General features: G+C 41.5%; 1 protein-coding gene across 1 annotated transcript in view; it reads right to left on the reverse strand.

Moving 5' to 3' along the window:
- Positions 1–2702: 2702 nt before the first annotated feature.
- slx4ip (SLX4 interacting protein) overlaps positions 2703–26514 on the reverse strand; it is a 117372-nt gene continuing 93560 nt past the window's right edge. Inside the window, 4 exon segments of the mRNA XM_068044329.1 lie at positions 2703–3137; positions 3139–3958; positions 9831–9937; positions 24375–24463. Coding sequence (XP_067900430.1) covers positions 3087–3137; positions 3139–3958; positions 9831–9937; positions 24375–24463 — 1067 coding nt within the window. The 3' untranslated portion in view covers positions 2703–3086.

Genomic DNA, 26514 nt, shown 5'->3' on the forward strand with positions numbered 1-26514 from the left:
ACACTTCTCTGAATGAAATTAGCAAACAATTAGAAAAAGGGATGTGCCAATCATGGGACAGACAAAACTGATTAGCTGTTTTCAAAAAAATGAAACAGAGTGTATAAGATAAAGGCAATGCAATGGATGTTGTATACATGGATTTTCAAGTGCATGATAAAGGTGTCATGTAAGAGACTTGTGCAAAGAATTAAAAAATAACACATTAAAGGAAATATAGCTGCCTGGACGGAAATATGACTACAGGTCAGGAAGTGGACAGTAGGGTTATCCGAGCATGTTTCGTGGTTGGTGAATGAGGAACAAGGGCCATAAACTTAGGGAGTGCTTGAAGCCTTCCCGCACCACCACCACCCCACTCCCCCATCCACATAGAACATGGAATGCTTTACCACAAGTAGCTATTGAAGCAGAGTATAACCTAATTGAAAAGTGATTTAGAAAAGTACTTGAGAAAGAATATAAAAAGTTAGAGAAAAGTCAGTGAAATGGCTTTAGATAGCTCCCGTTGGCAGGGATACAATGGGTTGAATGGCCTTCCTCTATGCTGTAATTTCTATGATTAAAATTCTACTGTGGTTAAACTAAATGCCTACAGCAGTACTTCCCTTAACAAATTTGAAGTATGCTTACCTTTGTATAATGCAGATGTGGTATCAGCATTTTGCAGACCTCAAAGAAGAACCCAATTTGACAGATAATTTTTCTACTGAAATTTTGCTTATGCTAGGATGAATGACCCTTGACGACGGAGGACATTTCTGATTTTTTTTTTGTGGATGTTTTTGTTAGAGAAATTTTGTGCACATCACAAGTAATGTTAATGTCCAGGATGAGCTCCTGACCTTATATCCACTCCATCACCACCCACCTCAACATATCTGGTGCTGAAACTCACATCCATGCCTTTTGTTACCTCTAAACTTGACTATTGCATTGCTCTTCTGGCTGGCTTGCCATCATCCATCCTCCGTTAACTTGAGCTCATTTGAAATTCTGCTGCTCATGTCCTAACTCACACCAAGTCCAGTTCACCCATCACCCCTGTACTCAGTGACCTACATTAGTTCCTGGATTGGCAATGCCCCCATTTTAAAATCCTTATTTTGAAATTCCTCCATGGTCTCACCCCTCCCTATCTCTGTAATCTCCTCCAACCATGCAATCACCACCACTCTTTACCACCCCTCCCTCCCACTGAGATCTTAGCACTCCCCCAATTCTGTCCTCTTGAGCATTCTTGATTTTAATCGGTCCACCATTGGCAGCCATGTCTTCAACTGCCTAGGCCCCAAGCTATTGAATTCCCTCCCTAAAACCCTCCATGTCTCTCTTCTCCTTAAAATTTACCTCTTTGGCCAAGCTTTTGGTCACCTGTTGCAACATTTCCTTGTGGTTGAGTGTCCAATTTTGTTTGATAATACTCCTCTGAAGCACCTTGGGATGTTTAACTATGTCAAAGGTGTTATATAAATTCAAGTTGCTGTTGGAGAACTAGCGTCAGCACCAAATTTACTGCATTCAAAACATTTAAAGACGCAATTTCAGAAAGGATTCGTCTTTAAAAAAAAAATTTTGTTTGCATTGAAAACCAAATAAAGGGTGAAGCATTGTGGGCGGCGCAGTGGTTAGCACCGCAGCCTCACAGCTCCAGCGACCCAGGTTCGGTTCTGGGTACTGCCTGTGTGGAGCTTGCAAGTTCTCCCTGTGACCGCGTGGGTTTCTGCCGGGTGCTCCGGTTTCCTCCCACAGTCAAAGATTTGCAGGTTGATAGGTAAATTGGCCATTGTAAATTGCCCCTAGTGTAGGTAGATGGTAGGAGAATGGTGGGGATGTGGATGGGATTAATGTAGGATTAGTATAAATGGGGGGTTGTTGGTGGGCCAAAGGGCCTGTTTCAGTGCTGTATCTCTCTAATCTAATCTCTAATCTAATCATAGTCAAAAATGTAACTGAGAAAAAAATGGCCATCTGGTTTACAATAATGCTAAGCTTAAAAAGATCAGATTCACAATTATGCCTTCTTCCTCAGCCAGAGCTGACCATTGATTACCTGCTCAACTATCACTTATAGGTAAATAAATGAGAACTGGAAGGCTATTCTGGAGTTATTTTAATCCACCATTTTAGCATAAATGCAAGTAAAGGGCTTATTTCCCTGATTGGAACTCTTCCTATAAGGGAGGAGGGGATGCAGTCAACATCAGCATCGGGTGTGTTTAGACATCAAGTATTATCACAAGAGTCAACCTAAGTTTGGGAAACTCCAAAGTGATTAACCCTTAAAGGTCAATGTGCTGACAAAATAGTTATTTCAGCGACGTAACCAAAATGACAGGGAACCATCTTCATGAACATGATGGTAATCAATTCTTCCAGATTGACCTGTGATAACTACATGATCAATATGAGGCCAAACCTCTACTCAAAATGAATAAATTATTACCATGTAATAATGTAAATAACAGAAATTGGAAGGGGAAAAATCCAGATCACAGACAAATATTCATGTCACTGTGGTTTTAACCATTTTCAATTAATATCTAACGTGACTTTTCATTTTATCAAACCACCATGACACTGTAAGAGCAATATTAGTAGATAAACATTTGTACCTGAAGCTTGTGTAGTGAAAACCAAACAGGAGTATAAAAAAGTCACAAATCTATTTAAACTTTATTGTGAAATAAAACGTGCAGCAAGCTTAAGAATGGAAATTATGTGAAAATCACTAAGACAGGAAAGAGTAATTGTAAAATAAAATTAAAAACACACTCACTGAAATCCATCATTTGTAAACTAATCATTAATAGGATTAACATCAAATTGGACAGAACCAAAGATACCATGAAATGAAGCTTTCAGATTATCAAACAAGATTATAAAGATAGGATTATATTAAAATTAAGAACAAGTTATCTATTAGAATTGAACTTAATATTAAAGTTTGACCCTGGAATATGCAAAGCTGCTGGTATCTCAGTAACTTTAGAAGAGTGATGTGCTTTTATGAAATGATTTCTCATTTATGCACTACACTAAATGTAGTCCTCTCCTGTCACATCCAAACACTCCACCGCCAACCATTAGTGACTGCCACATGACAACTTCTTAATTCCTAAAAATTCCAGCCTTTTTTGGTCGTCGAAGCCTCGATTTTCTTGGCACATTTTCTTCCTCAGTCTCGACTTTTATCGATGCTGTACTTGTTGCTGAATTCACACATTCGGAACCAGAAGGACTTGAACGTGTCTTCTCTGACTTTTTAGTCAGTTTCGTTCGTGTTGTTAGTCTCCTCATTTTACATTTATCCATGAAGCAAAAGTCTTGGGGAGAATTACCTACAGAAAACAAGGGTCCACCTACATCTCCTCTCATGAGGTCAAGACTGTTGGGCTTACCTTTGACTGACCTTTTACAATGGGAATTATGTTTTAAAAGCTTTTTTCTCACAGATGTTTTTCTTAAAGACTCAAGAGAATTCATTCCCATTGTAACCTCGCAGAGGGATGCTGGAGTCTCTCCTGAAACTAGCTTCATGGCATTATCTGTTCCATTCTGACAGGAGCTTCTCCTTCGATTAGTTTGTATTTTTGTGTTTACTTCATTTTGTTTAGGATCCCGCAGTGCTGACTCACTGCCGCCCACTGTGCTTTTCAAACCTTTCTTCAGCTGTTCAATAGATTGAGGTTGTTGTTGGCAGTTCTCTTGAGCTGGCTGTCTCTCACTAATATATTTTTCCAGTTTTATGACAGGAAGTAATAGCTTGCTTTGAACTGAGTTCATACAATCTTCTGTTCTTCCAATATTTATATCCTGAATCTCATGCCTGAAACCTGTAGCAGATTGGGCTACATCCTGCTCATCTTCTGTTACAGCATGTAATAATTTTGGCAAGCAATTGTTACCTTCGGATTTGTTAAAGTTTCCCATTTTTGTGTGACAAGTCTTTTTTACACTGAAAAAAAATGAAAGGTCCAGTAAGAATTATGGTGTTTATTGTCACCCAATCCTGGATGGCTTACAGATGAAAAACATTCATTCAAGTATTGTATAATTGTAAAAAAGTTCCCCTAAAATTATCCAAATGTCAATCTTAATTATTTTTATTGCACATAGTTCAGATGTTTCCAGCTGTGAAAACTAATACTCATTTTACATAAACGTTATATTAAGTACAAAAACAAAAGCAGGAAGTACATTTTGTGGGGTTAACAAGAAAAAGCTTATGTTTGAAATGAACCAAAAATAATCTTTCTATTAACATGCTGCTTGTTCAAACAGACAACACATAAAAAAAGCTTCAAGTCTTTATTCTGTGGGCATAATTGGAAATTCCAATAATTTAAAACTCTGAATACTTAATAAGCAGCAGAATGCGATGTTCCTGCAAAGAAGCTCTTAAGGCTGATTCTGTAAAGCTAAAAGATCCTGATACTTATTTGCTCAAGTTTTCAAAATGCAATATGTGGGACAAGCTTATACCCTGTCTCATCTATTTCAGTTGAGCCTATCAGCCATCGACAAGGCTTCACACACTGCTTCACCTGCTTGTGGTGCTGTAGCCTGGATATCTATCAGTAGCGATACAACAATAACAAGCATTTAAATGATGCCTTTAATGTAGAAAACATCCCAAAGCACTTTACAGAGGAGTAACAAGAAGAACAGAACACTGAGTCAGTAGAGAAATTAGGGGCGATAATTAAAGGCTTGGGAGAAAAGGTGGGTTATGTGAAAGTCAAAGCCGAAGCAGCAGATAGTTCTGCCACCACAATGCAAAGGGAGGGTGGGAAGATCAGATAGCCAGATTCAGAAGACCACAGGTTTCAGAAGGGAGAGTAAGTCTGAAGGGGTTTGCAATAGTAGGGCAGAAGGAGACCATGGAGAGATTTGAGAACAAGGATAACAATTTTAAATTTAATGTGTTGGGGACAGGGAGCCAATGTAGGTCGGGAAGATAGGAATGATGGACAAGCATGGTTTAGTCTTCTTCTTAGGCAGTCCCTCAGGATTGAGGATGATGTGCTTACACTCCAGTTCGATGGGTTCTGAGATGGCTGATAAGTCCAATGCGTGATCTGCAGAATCTGCCAAATGAGGGGCAGGTGGTGCTTGTAGGGTCAGGTAGATGAGTAGTTTGGAGGTTTATGCGTTTCCTCGAACATCTCGACTTCACCTCTGCATGTTCCCGATGAAGTCCCTCAAGGTGTACGATGCCTTCCTGAATGAGCTTTCTCCATCTAGGACGGTTCCACTAGTCGATGGGGATGTTTGATCTCTTCAGGGATGCTCTCAGGATATCTCCAAAGTGTTTCCACAGTCCTCCTGGGAGTCTCCTGCCACGACCAAGTTCTGAGTAGAACAGCTGCGTTGAGAGTCTGGATCAGTCATCCCACCCGGCGGAGGTAGTTTTGGGTGATTAGTGCCCTAATGCTGTGCAGGTTGGCTTGGGAGAGGGTGCTGCTGTTGGACCGCCTTTTTTGCCACCCGATTTGGAGAATCTTGCAGATGCATCTCTGGTAGTACTTCTCCAGTGCTGTGAGGTGCCCTTTTTAGGTTGTGAAAGTCACCGAAGCACATAGGAGCCCAGGGATCACTACTGCCTGGTAAACCATGATTTTAGTCTCGGATTTTAGATCCCTCAAATACTCTCTTCCTCAGTCAGCTGAAGGATGAGCTGGCACATTGGAGGTGATGATGAACCTTATTGCCTATGTCTGCCTTCGCCGAGGAGACTCCCAAGATATGGAAAATGGTCCACATTTTGCAAGATCTCACCATTGATCTTTATTGACAGGAGAAGATATTGTGCTTTCGGAGATGGCTGGAAGAGGACCTTTGTTTTCCAAGTGTTTAATGAAAGACACATTTTCTCATATGCTTCAGAGAAGAAGTTGACAATGATCTGGAGATCACTTTTAGAGTGAGAGCAATGCAAGCATCATCTGCATAATGAAGCTCGGCAACTGAGGTTGGAGTGATTGTGGTTTTGGATTGAAGGCGGCATAGGTTGAATAGTTTCCCATCTGCGTGGTTTTGTGCAGGGCAGGATTCAAGCAGATATATTCTGGATAAATTGGAATTTATGGAATGTTGATGAAGGGAGACCAGCAAGGAAAACATTGGAGTAATTGAGTCTGGAGATGACAATATAATGGACAAAGGTTTCAATGATAGGGGGGTTGGGTAAGATAGAGGGAGAGGCAAACAATGTTGCATTGGTGGAAATAAACAATGGTGGTGATGTAAAGAGTGTAGGGTTTGAAGCTCAGGCTCAAGTAGGATGCCAAGGTACTCCACTGTCTTGCAACCAAGAGTGGCTAAAGACGGATAGATTAAGGCAGTGGAGTTTGTGACAAACACTGCAAATCCATGGCTTCAATTGTTTTGTTGTTTCTACTGAAGGAAGTCATGGCTCACTGTAGACTAGATTTTGAATGGGAAGCCTGATAGCATAGATGTGAGCACAAGACTGAGTAAAATAGTTGAGAAGTAGAGGTGGATATCATCAGCGTACTTATGTAAGCTACCTCCACACTTGTGGATGCTGTCACCACAGCACAGCATATAGATTAGGATGAGGAGAGGCCAAAGATAGATTTTTCAGGGGCACCCGAGGTGACAATGCAAGGAAGGGAAGAGAAGGAATTGCAAGATAAATGTTGACTGCATCCAGATAGGTAGGAATGGATTCAAACATGGAACTGGAGCTGGACAATGGTGAAGAAAAGCAGTGATCTACAATGCCAAGCATTGTTAATAGATTGAAGAAAGTAAAAAGGGAAGGTGTATTACAGTCAATGTCTCAGAGGATACCATTCATGGCTTTGACCAGAGCAGTTTCAGTGCTGTGACATTGGAAGAACTTGGTTTGGAATGTGGATTTTTTTTAAGTAAAGGGGTAGTGACAGTTTTTTTTTTAAAGGGGAGAGGGGTGGTCAGCAATTTAATACAGGGTTTCAGTAGCAGAAGCATAGCTTTGGCTATAGAAAACCACCAACTTATTTTAGGCTGTAGGAAACCAGAGACTTGCTCAATGATATATCAGTAGTTTCTCCTAGTCTTTTGTGCTCCTAACAACTAAGAGCTCAATTTAATGCAATATTGATTGCTGTTACTGCTGTCTCTAGCTACACTGTTATTATTCTACTTAACATGAAAAACAAGAAATGGGATGCCAGGATTTTGGTCTACAGGTCAAAATTAGCTGAGTTGATAAGTGGATACTTTGCACATATGATAATTGCATTATAGAATTTATGTCCATTGTCAAGTTTATGACCATTGTGGATGCAGACCATTATAAGTTTAGGGTTTTGCTGTAGATATTCTTTTAGGTGCTGGACGCTCCTATAAGTGCTCTAAGAATCTTTTGTTTAAGGGTTTGCCCGTACTGCCAGATATCTTAATTTGCAACGGCATATCCTGGGGAATGAAGCAATAGCATTGCCATGCGACCAGAACTAGATATAGCATCAAAGCGCCACTTTGGCATCAATGGCACCCTGTACTCCGAGAAAGTCAGCTATCCTATCAAAGTAAACATGCCTCTCATGGCATGAATTCAAGTCCTTTGGCAACAATACATTCTGATTTCTTTTGAATAATGATTCTGTAACATTCCATGTACATATCTGTGCTACACATCTGGACACATTGATAACGTGCCAAGATGAGTAGCAGCATGAAATAATCTAAATGCATAGAAATTTAAGGTGATTGTGACCTTCACTTTGACTGAGAGGGTGGTTGCGTTCTTTGAGATAGGTCTTAGATCCATGCCGAGCATTCTACACAACTCCTTAATGGTCTCTTTCAAGAACATTAGGTATCAGCTCATATGTGCTTTCCCTGACTTTTTCAAAGATTGAGAAACATGGCAAGTGAAGGCTGGATCGGCATTGTTAAGCAGTTTTATTTCACAGAACTAAATTCTAGTAACAGACGTGATAAAATCTCACTTGCTCCAAATAACTGTGTCTTCCATGTGAATAAGAGAAACATAAAGATCCTATCTAAGTTGGTGGGTTAAACACATTCGCTTGTAGTCAGTCACCATTAAATCAGATGAAGAAGTGTGAAGAGTCTTGTTGGTTCTTTTCTTTAGGTAACCTGTCTGGTCTCTCTCTTAGCTAACTTCATCAACTGACCTCTAAACTAGAGTTTTTGTTCTTTTTTTTGTGTTCGACAGGAAAACGAGGCTTGGTTCCCGGCCACTCCTCTTGCCTGGGAGTGAACTGAAGAGCTGCTAATCAAGCCTGTGACCTCATTCCTCCCTTTGAAATTAGATTTGTGCAAGGCTCAACAGGACAGAACATTCTAACTTACTATGGTGTCAAAATTGGTGGGAGCACCTCAGGTAATGATTTCCTCGTGATCCACAATTATCATAAGAAACAGACTGAAGCCCTGGCTAATTAATATATAAATCCCATCTCTGTCACAGCAGGTTCTTGTTGGAGGAGGACTTCTAACCTTGGAGAACACTTGAAATCAACACTTTAGCATTAATCATATCTATGTCCTATCCATGATGAAAAATATAATCAAAAATCCCAAAACATGACACAGGCTAGTCACTGGTCTAAGTTCAACCTAGATAAGATAATGGTGTTGTTGCCATTAGAATTTATAACTTTCTCAATCTCAACTGGGAATAGTGCCAAAAATAACCTTTCAAAGATAGCAGCCTATGATCTATAGCAGTCACTGGCGCAAATGGAGGATATATAAATTTGGATGAACTGGGTTTAGAGCTTCATCTGGAATAACTGGCAAGCAAGAAACTAACAGGATAAGTATGCTTCTTCATGGTTTTTAGATCACCATATGGATCAGGGAGAATGGCAACAGGACTTAAAAGGAATTTCTGCACTTGGAAGAGAATACTCCAACTACTAATATTCCAGGCATAATCAAAGTCAACATTACCACTGACTGCCAGTACAACAGACAGAACACATTTCCAACTTATTTTCTCTGTTGTGCAGGCGTATTCGCTTATTGTTCATCATATTGTAACACCACATGGTAGGGTATATTCTAATACCATGGTGGCTCTTGGTAGTAACAGAAGGGTTGTACTCCACTATTCAAGTTTACTTTTGTCTAATATTGGATTTATTTGAAACTCCTCCATCGCATTCGCCTCTTCTTTTAAGATTCTCTTTAAAATACACCTCTTTGATCAATGTTTTGATCACCACTCCCAATATCTCCTTCTTTAGATTGGTGTCTATTTTTTTGATCATGCCTTTGTGAAGCACTTTGGGTCATCTGTCTACGTAAAGGTGCTATGAAAAAATACAAGTTGTTATGGTTTAGGTATCGTCTCTCAAAGAATCAAATAGTTGATGAGATTGATGAACACCCTTAAATTATCTGCATAAAACCTTAAGGCTCTGCATACAATTATGGAAAGAATGTGAGGCGGTAGATAGAAACGTTTACACTATGATACACCATGGGGTGCAGGGAGGAAGAAAAGTCGAACTCCAACAAAAGTTTTACCAAGATATAAGAAGTGCCCAATTTGCATGTCATAGAAGATGAGGTGTGTCTCCTTGAGACCAGTAAAGCAATATTTCTGAATGAAAGAAATTTAAGGATCTTGTTTTTTAATTTCACTCAATCTTGCTATATAGAAGAGCACAGTATATATTGGCTTATTTACACAGCTTCTGAAATAGCAGTTTAATGCTGCTCTTCAACAGCTGCACAAATTCAATTTTTCTTTTTAGTAAAGTCTGCAACATTGCCAGATTTTCAGACTTGTCATTTTATAGCCAGGGAGCAATTCTTCAGTCTAATTATGTGGTAATACATACATGTGTTTCAAAGCTTCTTTCTTCTTCTGTATTGAAATAGAAACATCGCAAAGCTCTTTTGTTTCTGAATCACCAGTAAAGTATTCTGAAGCTCCATATTCAGCACCCTATTAAAGAAATGCAGCATTCATTTAAAAAAAAAAGTATACTTATATACAAATTTGTTTATTCTGCATCAATATTTTTTGCACTCTTCGTCTTATCACCAACTGGGAAATAAGACGCTTTCCACTGTCAGCATTGAGCACTCCCAGGTCAGGTATAGCCAAGGCTCGTGAGATCATATTTTGGGACTTTTATGTATTGCTATCAACATCATTGTGTCTTTTTAAGACAGTAGAAATTTAAATTTAACTGCTCCTGAACATTTGTGCCATCAGAAAGCTAACGTCATGACTTTAACAGGAATTATTTATTCCATCAATACATTTTTTGCACTACGCCTTTTAAGATAGTTAAAAACCTAAACTTGAGTGCTGCAATCAGCTTAAGTATCAGCTGTAGCTCACCGGCTGTACTGTGCCGAATCAGCTTTATCTGGCTGCATGCCACACCACAGCTCCAGCTGATACAGTACAATAATCCAGCTGATGCCAATGTTAAATTTTCTTTATAAGATAATAAAAAAGTGAACAAGCAAGTTTATTGTTAGGAGCAGATTTTTAAAATAATCTTTTACGTTATCTTAGAAGGCACAATAGTGCATTTCAACAGTAACAGTTGTTTTTATTTTCAACACAATTTTCTCAAAATGTTACCCACAATTGTCTGATATTTGGGTAAACATACTGTGATAAATCACTAGACTTGTGTGTAGCAAAGTTAGACACGTCCACTCTGCCTCAATCTCAATCACAGAAGAACATCCCAATGCGCCAGTGAGATAATCCCCATTTCTAATACCAGATATCCTGAATGAACCTTCGAAATGAGATTTTTTAATCAGTGCCAATTAGCATCAAATTAAGAGAGAGTTTGTGCTGCTGATTATGCCCACTCAGAAGTGGATTGAGACTGCTCATGTTCCATTAATGTAGGATCCTTAAAGTAAATCAGAGGAGATTTTGATTCCATTAGTGTATCTGAGAATGGCCCTGACCAGCGTGATAGCGTATCCCACAAGGCCAAAAAGGAACAACATGGCAACACAACATAGAGACAGTGCATATCTCACCACAATGCTGTCAGGTACCAATGTGCCTCCAGAGAAGGGCGTACCCATACTCAATTACTGTAAACATAATAACATTTCTTAAATAGTACAAAGGTGACGGCAGTTCTGAGGACTTGCATGGCATAGACAATATAACAAATGCACAACGATGCATGATTTAATTTCATAATGTGCAACCAAATCATAAAACAGATGTAAGTTCATTGTTTGCATGTTATGCAATGGGTCACTGGTTATGAAAATATAACACCACATTTTACTCTACTACTTGTTATACTATTTATCTCCGTATCTTTCTATGCAAGATACTGTAAATAGTCCAAGTATAACAACTGCACTGACACAAAATATGTTTACCAAAACTTTCCTCTCTCCAATGCCCATGGCAATTCTAATTCACAAGTTTTCTTTTCCAGGGTTTGTCTTCAACTTTCAAAACACATTTATTGTGGAGAACTGAAAATTATGTTTCCTATACATTTTTGATGCTAAATATTACAAATTAAAGACCTGTACAGCATGTTTCTTTATTCATAGCAATCCTGGAATAAACGATGAAGGTAAAATCTTGTAACAGATTATTTTGGTGTAGAAATGCTTTTGCAGTCCTGAAAGGGTTAACAAACACGAGTTCTTAAAACAAGTGATCAGTTTGGTAGGTCATAAGTGAGTGTTTCTCTCTCCCCCATTCCCCAGAGTAGTTTTAAAACAAAACAAAACATGAAACGAACACACAAAATAGATGCAGAATTGTTCAATTAAAAGACTCAAGTATGAGTCAGCCCTCGATACTGAAAGACACTGTGGGAACTGCTGAAAATTCGACTGAAAGAATTATGTAAACTCCCTCAGGCTGGAAATAAGCCACAAAGGGAAGCTGTTGTAAGAAAAGCCAAAAGGACATGACACAGAATGTAAGTCCAAGCAATCACTGAGCTAATACGGATGTATTTCTTGTGATTTGCCTCTAAGTTCTCAAACTTAATCAGTCTCTGTTTAGAACAGGGTGGTATAAATGAAGTCAGAAACTTTGCAACTGCTTTAACTAGAACACCACAAACTCTTTTCGGAACATTTGTTATGGTAAACTAAATCTGACGCAGCAATCCTTCCTGTAAGCATCAATTAAGCAGCTTTTAGAAAACAAAAAAGGAACACAATGATAGCCCCAGATGTTTGCTGATCTAAAGGAATGCATTGTTGTGCTTAAAATATCCTATTTTTACTTGATAATAAAAATATTACAATCTGTGCTTCATATTAGATCTGGTAATTAGGTGGTCAGGGGCTATATTTAGACCATATAATTCTCCATCATGGTAATGTCGATCTAATATTATAAGCAACATTTTGTGTGAACCCAGCCAGACCTATAGTCCAGAATCAGAGTTGCACCATTCACAGAAGTAACCTCTGCAATTTTGCTTTAAGATTTATTTCTACAGACTTAAAGACTCTAAATGAAATATACAAGTAAAGTAATAAAAGGTATCCACTTGCATTAGCATCACAAGCATCATCAGCCCTTTATGGAAGCACAAACCCCCTTGAAATCTCTTAACCAACCAGTTTACTTCTTGCGAAAATGTTTACAGCAACAGAATTTGTTCAAATTGTTTTGGGTGGCTTCAAACACAATCGAGTCAAGATAACTAAAGCCAAGCAAAGAACTCAGCCTGCAAATTCCACTGGCAACTTCCTAGCCAAAATCAGCAGATAATTCCTGAGTTTACCACATAACATTCGAACAAAACAGAGGTGATATCATAAGGTAAGAGTTCACACATATATGAGTGGTTTCACGGCTTAAAGTGCAGGATATTTTGCTTATATGATGAACTTGGCAACTTTGAAATAGTTAGTATTTTTCCACAGTAAGATTCATATAACTAAATTTTCCACCTGTGACTGGAGGTTTACATCCTGACCCTGGCTGAAGCATAGGTTCACCGACAAATTAATCATGATATATTTCAGCTGGGCCGATTGGAAAGGGTACTATCTACCCTATCCTTCAATAGTTCTCATTTCTATTCACAAAACTATGAAGCAGCAATGAACTTTGGAAGGATACAAAACTAATGGAGATCCTTCCTACGTGCTGCAGAAAGACTGTACATTCTAAAAATGCAGAAAAAGGGGAAAACAGAGATAACATACAAAGCGAAAGAGCACATACCACACTAACAAACGGAAGTAAAGGGGGTTTGAGTGTTAAGTTTAATATTTATACAGAGCAGGCCACGATGTGTCACAGCATTAATCTGTGAATTTCAGAGTTGACACAGTAAGAAGATATTATTTAATACTAATTGTCATTGTAGTTACTGCAATAAGATGATGGAACAACCTTAGGTTTTAAAAAACACTTACTGCAATGTATTTCATTATTTTATTCTCATCTTTTTTAAAAAAGTAAATGTTTAACGAGAACCTTCAACACAGCATTGCTCTTTGTTTTCAGAACAGGCTTATAAAGGTCGCAAAAAGAGGTATACTATTATTTTAATTAACACATCAGGCAAGGAGCATGACCCTGTTCCCTTCCCCTCAAATGGCTTTTGCAGCAGTAAAAGCCATTGTGGTTACTTAATATATAGCACCCAGTGACTAGTACTGATTATTTTTCAACTGCTGAAGCATGATAGGGCTTGAATTGGATGAGACCGAAAACAGGCGTGGGGATCACGGTGCGCGATTAACCTGCGCCTGTTCATTGCGCTGCAGGCAGATTGTTAAATTTGTGCTGCCTGCTGACTTCCATGATTGATGAGAGCAGCTAGCACTACTTGTGCTGTTCATTGCCTGCATGCACCAACAGGAGGCCCAATATTGTGTTTGAAGGTAGCCTGCACCTCTTAAAGGGGAGATGCATTATGGCTGCTTGAAGCGGTGACAGAAAGTTAATTTGAAGCTTTTGATGATTTTTCAAGGTGACTCAACTTACGAGAGAGCCTGCACCAAGGTTTTCTGATAATGCACTGAAGGACTTGCTGCAAGGCGTTGACAGGCATCCTGTATCTGCAGAAGGAGCAGAAGGCCCTCGAGACATATATCCAGGAGGCAGTGGGAAGAGGCAGTGGCAGAGGCAGGAGTGTTGCTCCAAGAACATGGATGCAGGGCAGGAAGAAGTTTAGTGATGACATGAGTCATCAAGATAAGCAATCTTCAAATAGCACACCATACCAACTGCAACAGTAGCCTCATCCACTGCTCAATTCACTACTGTTTACCCTCACATCCAAAACTCACATCCACTGACAGCTATTCAACCATGACAGCCCCATCATCCAAACATATTCTACAACTGACACATTTCCCTCTTTCTAGCAGAAGTTGACGGACCACAGAAAGTAGCAAGAAAGAAGTGGAGGAGGGCAAGCATGCTTTAATCCACAAGGAAGAGATGGTGCTGACCATCATTGGAAGGGGCATTGATGGGGCATGGCCACTGATAGTGATGGAGGGATCCATGATGAGACTATTCACATACCTAATCCTCCTTCTCTCTTCCCACTTCTCCCTTATCCCCAAATATCTTCTAACTCACAAACTGCCGATAATCTAAACACGTACTTCTTACTTTCTTCTCTCCCCTCACCACAACCCAACCCATGTTCCTTTTTCATCTCAGATACCCAAGAATTGGAACCTCCTCAGTCAGAGAAGGAAGAAGATGAAGAGACGCCGTCACTCTATCTTGTACTCGCAGCCACCAGCACAGAGACTGACACTGCGCATATTTTAGATGCTAAGAGAGAGGAGGGATCTGCACATAGTAAGACACCACATACAACTGCATAGGAGCCAGGACAGAAAGGAAGGATGGTGCTTGCGCCAGTTTGCCAGGAGGGAAAGTTGCATTTTAGGTCTGCTGCAAAGGAGTCACACGAGGACTTTGATGACCCAGGCTACAGAAGGCAGCTGATGGAAATACACAACCAAAATGCTTTGTATACTGGAAAACCTGCCAGAAAGCCTGTGCACAATGTCAAAAAGCATGGAAAAGTCCAACACCAACTTGATGCAGGCTTTGTGCAGAGTTTCCAACATAGAATGAGTGGTTACTTCCATCAGCACCCCTATGGAACCCAACATGATTCGGCGCCTGAAGGCTCATGTCAAAGCTTCCATTGCAGCACAAACAGCTTCCATCAAAGGTCCGAGTACTGCAGTGGAATCTCAGACCACTCTTGCAAGCTTAGACTGCTGCCATTGTGGCTCTCAAAGGGGCTTCCAGGGCATCACAGGAGTCCATCAATCGGTTCTCCAACAGATCAACAGGATTGCTAAGGCACTATCCAGGAAAGTGGGGCAGTGATTCCATGGAACAGGAAGCTGCATTCCTCTTTCAAGATGCCAGCATTCCTGTTCCCACCTTCGCCACTCTGCCTGTGCCCTTGCAGTTGCCTGTTAGCCAGCCAGCCAGCCCACCCAGGCCAAGATGGTATAGTTTGAAGCCAGAACCTCTCGGCCAGAGCTCCTTGAGGTCATCTTCCAAGGCCATCTGCAGTCTCTTCAACTGAAGGTCAGCAGACTTCCATCACCCATGCTCCAATCATTGGAGAAGTACCTCGTAAGGCACCTGGAAGACAGACACAAAGGGAATGCACAAGAGTGATTAGTTAGTATACATTTTTGTAAGGTGTGTATTGATAAAATTGGATTTGAATGCACATTTTTATGTTGTCAAAAGAGGAAAATGTGATAGGGAAAAGGTAAGGAGTGTGAGACCTCTTTACCAAAATGTCATCCTGTACACTTTGGTTGTAAGTTTGTACACGTATCTCAGACATCATCTTATTTGGCCGCAAGGCACCTAACAAATGCCCAATTTAGCCACTGTAGGATCTTTCACATGGAGGAAAAATCACAAATACACACTTGCATGATCGAGTTCCATCTTTAGGGAATTAAAATTGGAAAAACAAGTAATTTTCTTTAGTGCATTATATTGTATTATGTACACATAAAACAATATATTCAAGGGAAAAATAACCACAAAGAATTTGTCAGCAAAGATGAAGTTCGACATTAACAACTGAAAGTTGTTATTTTCCTTGCACAGGGACAGTGATATAATCCCTCTGCTATCAGTAATTATGTAACTTCCATCGAGTCACAATGAATTTAGAGCAGAAATCTGGAAAGCAAAAATAGCTTGCTGCTACATTATGACTAGTTTCAGAATCCAGCCAGGTTCATAGGTTTCCTTTGCTCCAAAAGTTTGGTCAGTTTTGTCATGGACAAAGTGCACATCGAGTTTGATTTCACTTCTTGTTTTGCTACATCTAGTGTTTACCCGCTCTCAGCTTCCCACACCCCTCCAGGCCCCACCTGAGAGCTGCAGCCAATGCCAGCAATAGCTGGTACCAGCGAGCTGCTACCAGACACCTGACTGTCCCTCTTTCCCTCCTACCACCACCCTCACCCCCCTTTCTATAGCTCACTGGTTAAATAGAGATGAGGCCTGGTGCTGAATTTGACTCAGGCATCATGCCAACAGGACTGGGAGTGTAGAACGATTACTCTGCTAACTCGTCACTGGTTTCAGGTCCAAAATCCAATTTCTCCCCCAAATGGTTTGCAACTGGGCTGTGTACAGGCAAATCAGAGACATTCAGTGCAGTGGCATATGCTGGTTCAGCACATGATGCCTAACTCTGCACATACACTTTTGCATATAATGGGCAAAAGCTTTGGTGATAGTACTCTCTGGGTAAGAATTTCACAAAGATCAGAAGCAATATATGAAGTCTCTTCACCATCACTAGTAGTTTGGCTGGATTTTTAACCAGGGAAGTTACAATGGATTGTCAGATGAATGTTCTGAAAGCTCTTGCTCCCCAGGTTATTAATCAGCAAACTGATTTTTCACACCAGGTTGTTTGACGTTCTGTAGAATAATAGAGAGCACAAGGAGACGAGAGATGATACAAGAGATGGTAAGAGAGATAGTCCACCTGGAGGAGGTTTGTCATAACATCAAGCAAATTCAGCTTACTGTTGTTTCTCTGAAAGATGGCTGGCCACAACCACAACTGTTCCTCACCAGGGACCATTTAAAAATTCTCTGACTAAGCTCAGAGTAATAGCAAACACATTCTGCTTTGCTTGTTCAAATAAAACATCATTGTGGCTTTGTCTGTTCTCAGAAACACTGGCTTAATCATGATTTTTTTTTAAGGATTCAAAAAATAAGAAAGACAGCATAGAGCTCCAGTTAACAGATCTGATAATTCTGCTCCTCAAGTAGCCACAGACTAAAGGGGCCCTCTGCTAAGTGCTCCATCCCAAAGAGACATTCAGGACCAAGATGACCCGAGATAAACATCTACAGTAAGGGAGAAACCCACCAAAATATATTCTGGCTGATAGTCTACGATTAAACATGGTTCAAAATATTGGTAAGTGCTCTTTGCATAACAAGATCCAGCAAATGAAACGTAATGTCTGGGACCAGTGCTCGCCAAAGCTGTGGACCAAAACTGTAGTCACATAATCAGATTTGAATTGAATAATATTAATGAAAGTTGTTAATATGTGATAGGGCACGCTTTCCAGGGAAGAGGAAACTGACAAAAAAGGGACAAAATAAAGAACAAAAGAAAATGGAATATAGGTTCCTTTTTGTTACTCAAAATTGCAGAGTATTTAAAAATGCCACTCGGATGGAAATTTATATTGACTTAACCTGGTTCATGTAACAAAACATTCCAAGGTGCTTTTTGAGGAATATGGTGAACACAAATCAGAAAGTAGACATTACGGGAAGTATCTGACGGAGCCAGCAAAGTAGGTCTTGAGGGGGCTTTTGAAGTTGCAGAGTGATAGGCAATCTGTTGATGCTAGTGCATAGTTATCACGGATATTTTAAAATAAACTCCCCTGCACATTCCACTACTGGGCCCACTATCTTAGAACCAAGGTAGTCCAGTAATACAATTTTCACGACCGCCCCACTTTCATTGTAACATATTGCACAAATATTAATGCAACATACTCACAACTAGCCTAGAGCAGTGCAGCACTGAGCAAAAACCAGACACTTGAGAGCAAGTCACCCTAAATACATATTTAAAACAAGGGGCTGAATTTTACCAGCCCCTTGACGCCGCAGGGGAGGCCAGTAAAATTCTGCGGGGTGAAGCCCGCCTCGAACCCCAACGTCGACAAGTGCCCGCCGCATTTTACCAGCGGCGGGGCACCTTGGTGTGGCTCCCCTGCCGCATGGTGGCGGGCCTTTCACCTAAATATTTAAATTCGCAATTCTTTTGGGCCTCCTTATCTCGAGAGACAATGGATACGCGCCTGGAGGTGGTCAGTGGTTTGTGAAGCAGCGCCTGGAGTGGCTATAAAGGCCAATTCTGGAGTGACAGGCTCTTCCACAGGTGCTGCAGAGAAATTTGTTTGTTGGGGCTGTTGCACAGTTGGCTCTCCCCTTGCGCCTCTGTCTTTTTTCCTGCCAACTACTAAGTCTCTTCGACTCGCCACAATTTAGCCCTGTCTTTATGGCTGCCCGCCAGCTCTGGCGAATGCTGGCAACTGACTCCCACGACTTGTGATCAATGTCACACGATTTCATGTCGCGTTTGCAGACGTCTTTATAACGGAGACATGGACGGCCGGTGGGTCTGATACCAGTGGCGAGCTCGCTGTACAATGTGTCTTTGGGGATCCTGCCATCTTCCATGCGGCTCACATGGCCAAGCCATCTCAAGCGCCGCTGACTCAGTAGTGTGTATAAGCTGGGGGTGTTGGCCGCTTCAAGGACTTCTGTGTTGGAGATATAGTCCTGCCACCTGATGCCAAGTATTCTCCGAAGGCAGCGAAGATGGAATGAATTGAGATGTCGCTCTTGGCTGGCATACGTTGTCCAGGCCTCGCTGCCGTAGAGCAAGGTACTGAGGACACAGGCCTGATACACTCGGACTTTTGTGTTCCGTGTCAGTGCGCCATTTTCCCACACTCTCTTGGCCAGTCTGGACATAGCAGTGGAAGCCTTACCCATGCGCTTGTTGATTTCTGCATCTAGAGACAGGTTACTGGTGATAGTTGAGCCTAGGTAGGTGAACTCTTGAACCACTTCCAGAGCGTGGTCGCCAATATTGATGGATGGAGCATTTCTGACATCCTGCCCCATGATGTTCGTTTTCTTGAGGCTGATGGTTAGGCCAAATTCATTGCAGGCAGACGCAAACCTGTCGATGAGACTCTGCAGGCATTCTTCAGTGTGAGATGTTAAAGCAGCATCGTCAGCAAAGAGGAGTTCTCTGATGAGGACTTTCCGTACTTTGGACTTCGCTCTTAGACGGGCAAGGTTGAACAACCTGCCCCCTGATCTTGTGTGGAGGAAAATTCCTTCTTCAGAGGATTTGAACGCATGTGAAAGCAGCAGGGAGAAGAAAATCCCAAAAAGTGTGGGTGCGAGAACACAGCCCTGTTTCACACCACTCAGGATAGGAAAGGGCTCTGATGAGGAGCCACCATGTTGAATTGTGCCTTTCATATTGTCATGGAATGAGGTGATGATACTTAGTAGCTTTGGTGGACATCCGATCTTTTCTAGTAGTCTGAAGAGACCACGTCTGCTGACGAGGTCAAAGGCTTTGGTGAGATCAATGAAAGCAATGTAGAGGGGCATCTGTTGTTCACGGCATTTCTCCTGTATCTGACGAAGGGAGAACAGCATGTCAATAGTCGATCTCTCTGCACGAAAGCCACACTGTGCCTCAGGGTAGACGCGCTCGGCCAGCTTCTGGAGCCTGTTCAGAGCGACTCGAGCAAAGACTTTCCCCACTATGCTGAGCAGGGAGATTCCACGGTAGTTGTTGCAGTCACCGCGGTCACCTTTGTTTTTATAGAGGGTGATGATGTTGGCATCGCGCATGTCCTGGGGTACTGCTCCCTCGTCCCAGCACAGGCATAGCAGTTCATGTAGTGCTGAGAGTATAGCAGGCTTGGCACTCTTGATTATTTCAGGGGTAATGCTGTCCTTCCCAGGGGCTTTTCCGCTGGCTAGGGAATCAATGGCATCACTGAGTTCCGATTTGGTTGGCTGTATGTCCAGCTCATCCATGACTGGTAGAGGCTGGGCTGCATTGAGGGCAGTCTCAGTGACAGCATTCTCCCTGGAGTACAGTTCTAGGTAGTGCTCAACCCAGCGGTCCATCTGTTTGCGTTGGTCAGTGATTATGTCCCCCGATTTAGATTTGAGGGGGGTGATCTTCTTGATGGTTGGCCCAAGAGCTCTCTTCATGCCATCATACATTCCTCTGATGTTTCCGGTGTCTGAGGCCAGCTGAATATGACTGCATAGGTGTTGCCAGTAGTCGTTTGCGCAACGCCTAGCTGTTCTTTGTGCAGTACTTCTGGCTGCTTTAAGTGCTGCGGATGTTAAATCGCTGGGGGCTTTCTTGTAGTTCAAAAGTGCAATGCGCTTAGCGGCTATGACAGGTTCCAGCTCTTCATTATGAGATTGAAACCAGTCTGCATTTCTCTTCGCACTTTTGCCGTAGGTGGTCAAAGCTGACTCATAGATGGCGTCTCTGATGTGGGCCCACTTGGTCTCAGCATCCCCTGTGGGAGTGTTTTGAAGGGCTGTTACAAGTGAATTTAGAAATTTTTGTAACAGCTGTGGGTGAGAAATTCTGCTCGTGTTGATGCGCGGGTGGCCCTTCTGCTTGGAATGATGCAACTTCTTTGGTCTGAGTCTAACCTTGCTGCACACCAGGGAGTGGTCGGTGTCGCAGTCCGCACTGTGGAAGCTGCGTGTGATTTGAACACTGTTTAAGGCGGCTCGCCTTGTGACAATGAGGTCTAGCTGGTGCCAACGACGTGATCTTGGGTGCCTCCATGAAACCTGGTGACAGGGTTTAGTGTGAAAGAACGAGTTGGTGATGCAGAGGTTATGATAGGTACACAACTCAAGCAGTCTCTGCCCGTTCTCATTCATCCTTCCAACGCCATAGCGCCCAAGGCAGGAGGGCCATGAGTCATGGTCGGCCCCAACCCTGGCATTAAAGTCCCCCAGCAGGAATAGGTGTTCGGTGTTGGGGATGCTGCTAATGATGTTATGGAGTTGTTCATAGAACTGGTCTTTAGCTTCAGGTGCGGAGCAGAGTGTTGGAGCATAGATGCTGAGTAGGTGTACTGGACCAGAGGTGGTGAGCAGTCGGATGGACAGTATGCGTTCCGAGCCATTTGAGGGAGGCTCTATCATGCTGAGCAAGGAGTTTCTGATGGCGAAGCCCACTCCATGCTGTCTTGGTTCTTCAGGATCCCTGCCCTGCCAGAAGAAGGTGTAGTCTTGCTCTGCTAGAGAGCCACTCGCGGGGAGGCGAGTCTCCTGAAGTGCTGCAATGTCCACATTGAATCTACTGAGCTCGTTGTTAATGATGGCGGTCTTCCGAGAATCGTTGATTTGTGTAAGGTCTTCCGACAGGCCAGGACACATAGTTCTGACGTTCCAGCTTGCAAAGCGAAGGGCTGGTACCTTCTTTCCTTTTTTCATGTTGTTTGGTGCGGTGTATCAGTCCACCTTTCGGGCAATGACCCTGAGCTCCAAGCACCCATTGAAGCAGGCAGACTGTGGCGGGACAGAACCTTATTGACCGGGGGCTGCCCGGTTTGAGGCGGGCGGTAGCTGTCCAGTGAGGTGCAATGACCTCTCCCACCGACAAAGGCAACCCGTGGCGCCCAGTTTCTACGCCAATTTATCTGGACTTATAACCCGTAACTGCTGCCTTCCGTGTTGTTTTAGTCGCTGTGAGGCAACTATGGAGTGACCTCTCCATGGCGCATGCCTGGGCAAATTTATGGAGGTTGAGAGTTGCCCAGTCGTCAAAACCCCCCTCTCGGCCTTTCTGGTGGGGTCCAAAGGAGTGCAGGACACGACGTTTGGCACCAGTATGGCTGCAGGAACTGCCGGAAACATGCCAAAGGTGACACATGACCGCCTACGGGGTTCCGCTCCGGATTTTCTGTTAGGGTTTAATTCGCAATAATGAAATGTAAATGACCCTACCGCAGGCCATCCCACGCCAATTTTATGGCTGCCGTTCGTACTTGAGACGCCTTTGGAACTCCATACAGAGTTCCGAGGTGAGAACCTGTTTGGGGGGCGGATTAAAATTTTCAGGGCGGGAGGGGTGTGGGAGCAGGAAGAACACTATTTATTGGTTGTGAGGATGGTGGGAAGGGGTTGAAAGGCAAAGGTTAGAAGGTTGGGCGAGAAAGTTCGGGTCGTGCCTAAACTAAGTTCTGGTAATATAGGGCAATGTAAAGACCACTGGGGGGGGGTTTGGGGAAGGGTCTCCATCACATAAGTATTTATTTAATATTAATACTGATACACCTTTAACATTCTAATTTTTGCTAAGGGCTTGAAGCCCCTTAAAAATGTCGCGGTCGCACTGGATGCTGTTGCTGGGGACACGGCGGCTGCCCCCTCTACATCATTGGAGGTGGCCGCTCCGCCCCCTCTATTTAAATCAGCCCCCTTACGTAATATTGCGTGGCTGTGCAGCGGCCCTTCCATGTCGGATGGCCGCCGCTCTCTCAGTGCACCGCCGCCAAGCGTGGCGCACTAATAAAATCCAGCCCAAGGTTTCTGAATACACTAAATAGGTCTGCAAGTATATAATGTTGAGTTGTTTGCAAACAGAAATATGAGAAGTGATTGCAGGGCAACTGACTCATTATCTGATGACTATTTTGAGGGAGATAATTCAAACAGTGCAGAACAACTGGTGATACCCTCTGTCGATGCAATCTAAGGCTTAGAGAGGTACATTTGTGTGACCAAATGAGTAAATACATCAATAACGCAGGAGATTGCATTACATTAGCTGTAGGGCCTACTTCTTAACATTTCAAAAAAACCACTTTAAGTATACCTTACAAGTAAACTCTGCATATGCCACACAATTCAGAAAGCCCACTGATTATGATTTGGCTAATTAATATAAAGATAAATTTTTTGAACAAGTCTTGACATAAATAATTTCTCTCATTATCTCTCTGTAAATTAAGTGTAATCCCTTTTAAAATCCTAACAAGTATTAATTCCAGATGATATTTTTTCTATTAAGATGTTATTTACTAGTACAGACCTACTGTTTTTTTTTAGCGCATTGAACTTCAGTGTGTACAGAAAGATTACTTACATTTTTTTTTGCTTACTATAATTGTGAAATTTAACTGATTGCAAAATGATTGTACATTTAATATGAAGGTTTAAACTAGGAATCAGAACACCTTTATGTTATGCTTCACAGGCAATGAATATTACCAATAGCTGGCATTGCCACCTCTAAAACAATGTAATATGAAGGGTAGGAAACATTTTCATTTAAATGATCAATATCTATTGTAATACATTTGTTTAAACTTAAATTATGCACCTCTATTGTGTATAGAGAAATTTAAAAAAATAAACTTTCATTTATTTAATTCCTAGCAGTTTCTGTCTTGTACAAATTGAAATGTTTTATGATTTGGTACACATTATAAGGAAATTAACATTCATAAATCCTTTTCTGAAGTATGCACCTCTACTTACATTATGGAAGTAGGGTTGAACAACTTCTACGTATCAAGTATTACATGTGTCACAAATATAACGGAGGCAGCTGTCTCTCAAGATATAACATTCTTTCGCCTTCAGATCACGTAGGTCATTCTAACTTCCTGTTTAGAAGTTATATATAGAGCAAATAAAAAGTGTAGGACAAGCAGCTCTTCACACAAGAGGATCAGCAAGGAGTTGTTAATTAGGTCAGGTTTACACCTCACTATTTGTTACCTGCTAAACTAGCTGCTACTAACATACTCACAATTCCTTTGATTTGTCATAAACTGCAAAGCAAAAACATTTCTCTACATAGATATAACTTTAAAATAAAAACCATACAGAATCAAAACATGCCATTTTTTAAATTTAAACCCAAATTTAAACTCACTTATGACGCCTTGTTTCCAGTTCCAATAAAACCTAAAACCTACATTTGTTCTATTCACAAAGAAAAAGGTACATACAAGAAGAAATTTTACAAGATTCCGTTCCCAGTTTGAAGCCTTACTAGATGGAAATGCAGGTTGCAGAAAGCCCTGTGGTGTTACAGCACTACCTTCAAAGCGTTCAAATCCAGCGAGGCTCTGCATCGGAGTGCAGCTTTGCAAAGTTCCCCTACTGTGTAATACAACTGAGCCTTGTTACTAAGAGTACAGCTTGTTTTAAAACCTCAAATGTTACTGGATTATTGTAAACGTAACAAAATATTCATCCATTACAATGAGGTTTTGCAAACCAGATTCATAATGTGCTTTGGTATAGACCAATTTCCATAAATTTTACAAAAAATACATACAGTAATCGGCTCCTCAGCCATTCCTTTTTTCCGACCAGTTTCACATGGAGTTATACAAACCACAAAACGATCAGGGAATATGTAAAGTCCTAAAAAAGAAAAGATAAAATTTTTCACTTGATACTTCAATATAACTTTTGCACCAAACCTCGTCAGTGTTAGCAATATTATTACTGATATGCAGTAACAAAGCAGGAGTGGAATTATATCGCCGTTCCTTCATTGTTGCTGGGTCAAAATCCTGGAACTCCCTTCCTAACACCACTGTGGGTGTACGTACACACCAAAGACTGCAGCGATTCAAAAAGGCAGCTCACCACCACCTTCTCAAGGGCAATTAGGGATGAGCAATAAATGCTGGCCTAGCCAGCGATGCCCACATCCCCTGAACGAATAAAAAAAATACTACATTTTAAGAAAGGAGGAACGGTTATCATACTAACGAAGTAGCAAATTATTTTTCCATTCAGCCATAAATTATGAACTTTTAAAAAACAATTAGATTACCAACTATAAAATATTCTTCCTAAAATTATAATCAAGCATATATTTCAAATTATGAAAGTTCCCTGCCAATGTATACGAATATTGTATATGGGCAAAATTTATTGAAGGTGGCAGGGCAGGTTGAGAGAGCAGTTAATAAAGCATACAGTATCCTAGGATTTATTAATAGGGGTATAGAGTACTAGAGCAAGGAGGTTATGTTAAACTTGTACAAAACACTGGTTTGGTCTCAACTGGAGTATTGCCTCCTGCTCTGGGCGCCGTACTTTAGGTAAGGTGTGAAGGCATTGGACAGAGTACAGAAAAGATTCACAAGAATGGTTCAAGGGATGAGGAACTTCATTTACTAAGATAGATTAGAGAAGTTGGGACTGTTTTCTTTGAAGAGAAGGTTCAGAGGAGATTTGATCGAGGTATTCAAAAACATGAGGGGTCTGGACAGAGTGGATAGGAAAAGTTGCTTCCACTTGTAAAAGGATCAAGAACGAGAGCACACAGATTTAAGGTAATTGGCAAAAGAAGCAATGGCGACATGAGGAAAAAAGTTTTCACACAGCGAGTGGTTAGGATCTGGAATGCACTGCCAAAGAGTGTGATGGAGGCAGGTTCAATTGAGGCATTCAAAAGGGAACTAGACTGTTATCTGAAAAAGAATGCGCAAGATTACGAGGAGAGCCAGTGCAGACACAATGGGCCGAATGGCTTCCTTCTGTACTGTAACTACTCTGTGATTCTGTGATTGTATAATCACTGATATGTTAAGAACGTTTCAAATGCACACAAATGCCACATGATTGTAACTATTTATATAAAAAACTCTGCTCCTCAAATGTAGCATCGTATGACTCAAGAGTGTTCCTTATGTTGGTCTTTAAACTAAGTTTGTCTTCAAAATGCACAGACTCGGGTCCCTGAGCCTTAGGTTGGCAGAAACAATTTTCAACACAGAAACCACATTTTGGAATTTGGCAATATCAGATGCAAGAGAAGTGGTACAGTAATCATATGGAAACACAATCAGAAAGAGGGAGAAGGGGAGGAAAGGAAAGAATTTCCTTTACAGAACTAGGACATTGGTAAGAGATATGAAAAATAAATGCTGCTCTTTATTACCTCTCCTCAAAAGCCTCCCAACATCTAGCCTCATTCCCTCCCTAACTCTGTAATCCCTTCCACTCTGATATCCCCACCACATCCCACCCTCCTGCCAACCCCAAGATCTCTGTGCACCTCCAATTCTGGCCTCTTGCGCATTCCCTACCTCTTTGACCAAGTTTTTGGTCACCTGTCCTAATATCTCCTTATGTGGTTGCTGTCAAATTTTGTTTTGATAACACTGCTGTGAAGTGCCTTAGGAGGTTTTACAACATTGAAAGTGTGATAGAATTACAAGTAGCTGCTGTAGTACTACAGTTCCACAGACTATCCAACCTCAACAAATTTTCTGCAGAGAGCTGCATATTTGGTGGGAACTTTCTGATCCTTCCACATACCTTTGGATTTGCCTGCCATAATACTCCTTCCTCCTCACCCCATACAACCCAGACATTACACCATTGACAGAAGTCTTCAAAAGGTGCGATCCCATTCTGGAAGATGGGATAATCGAGCCATTGAATCCTTTCAAAGATAA

This window comes from Heterodontus francisci, chromosome 13 (genome assembly GCF_036365525.1).
Source record: "Heterodontus francisci isolate sHetFra1 chromosome 13, sHetFra1.hap1, whole genome shotgun sequence".
Taxonomy (NCBI): Eukaryota; Metazoa; Chordata; class Chondrichthyes; order Heterodontiformes; family Heterodontidae; genus Heterodontus; species Heterodontus francisci.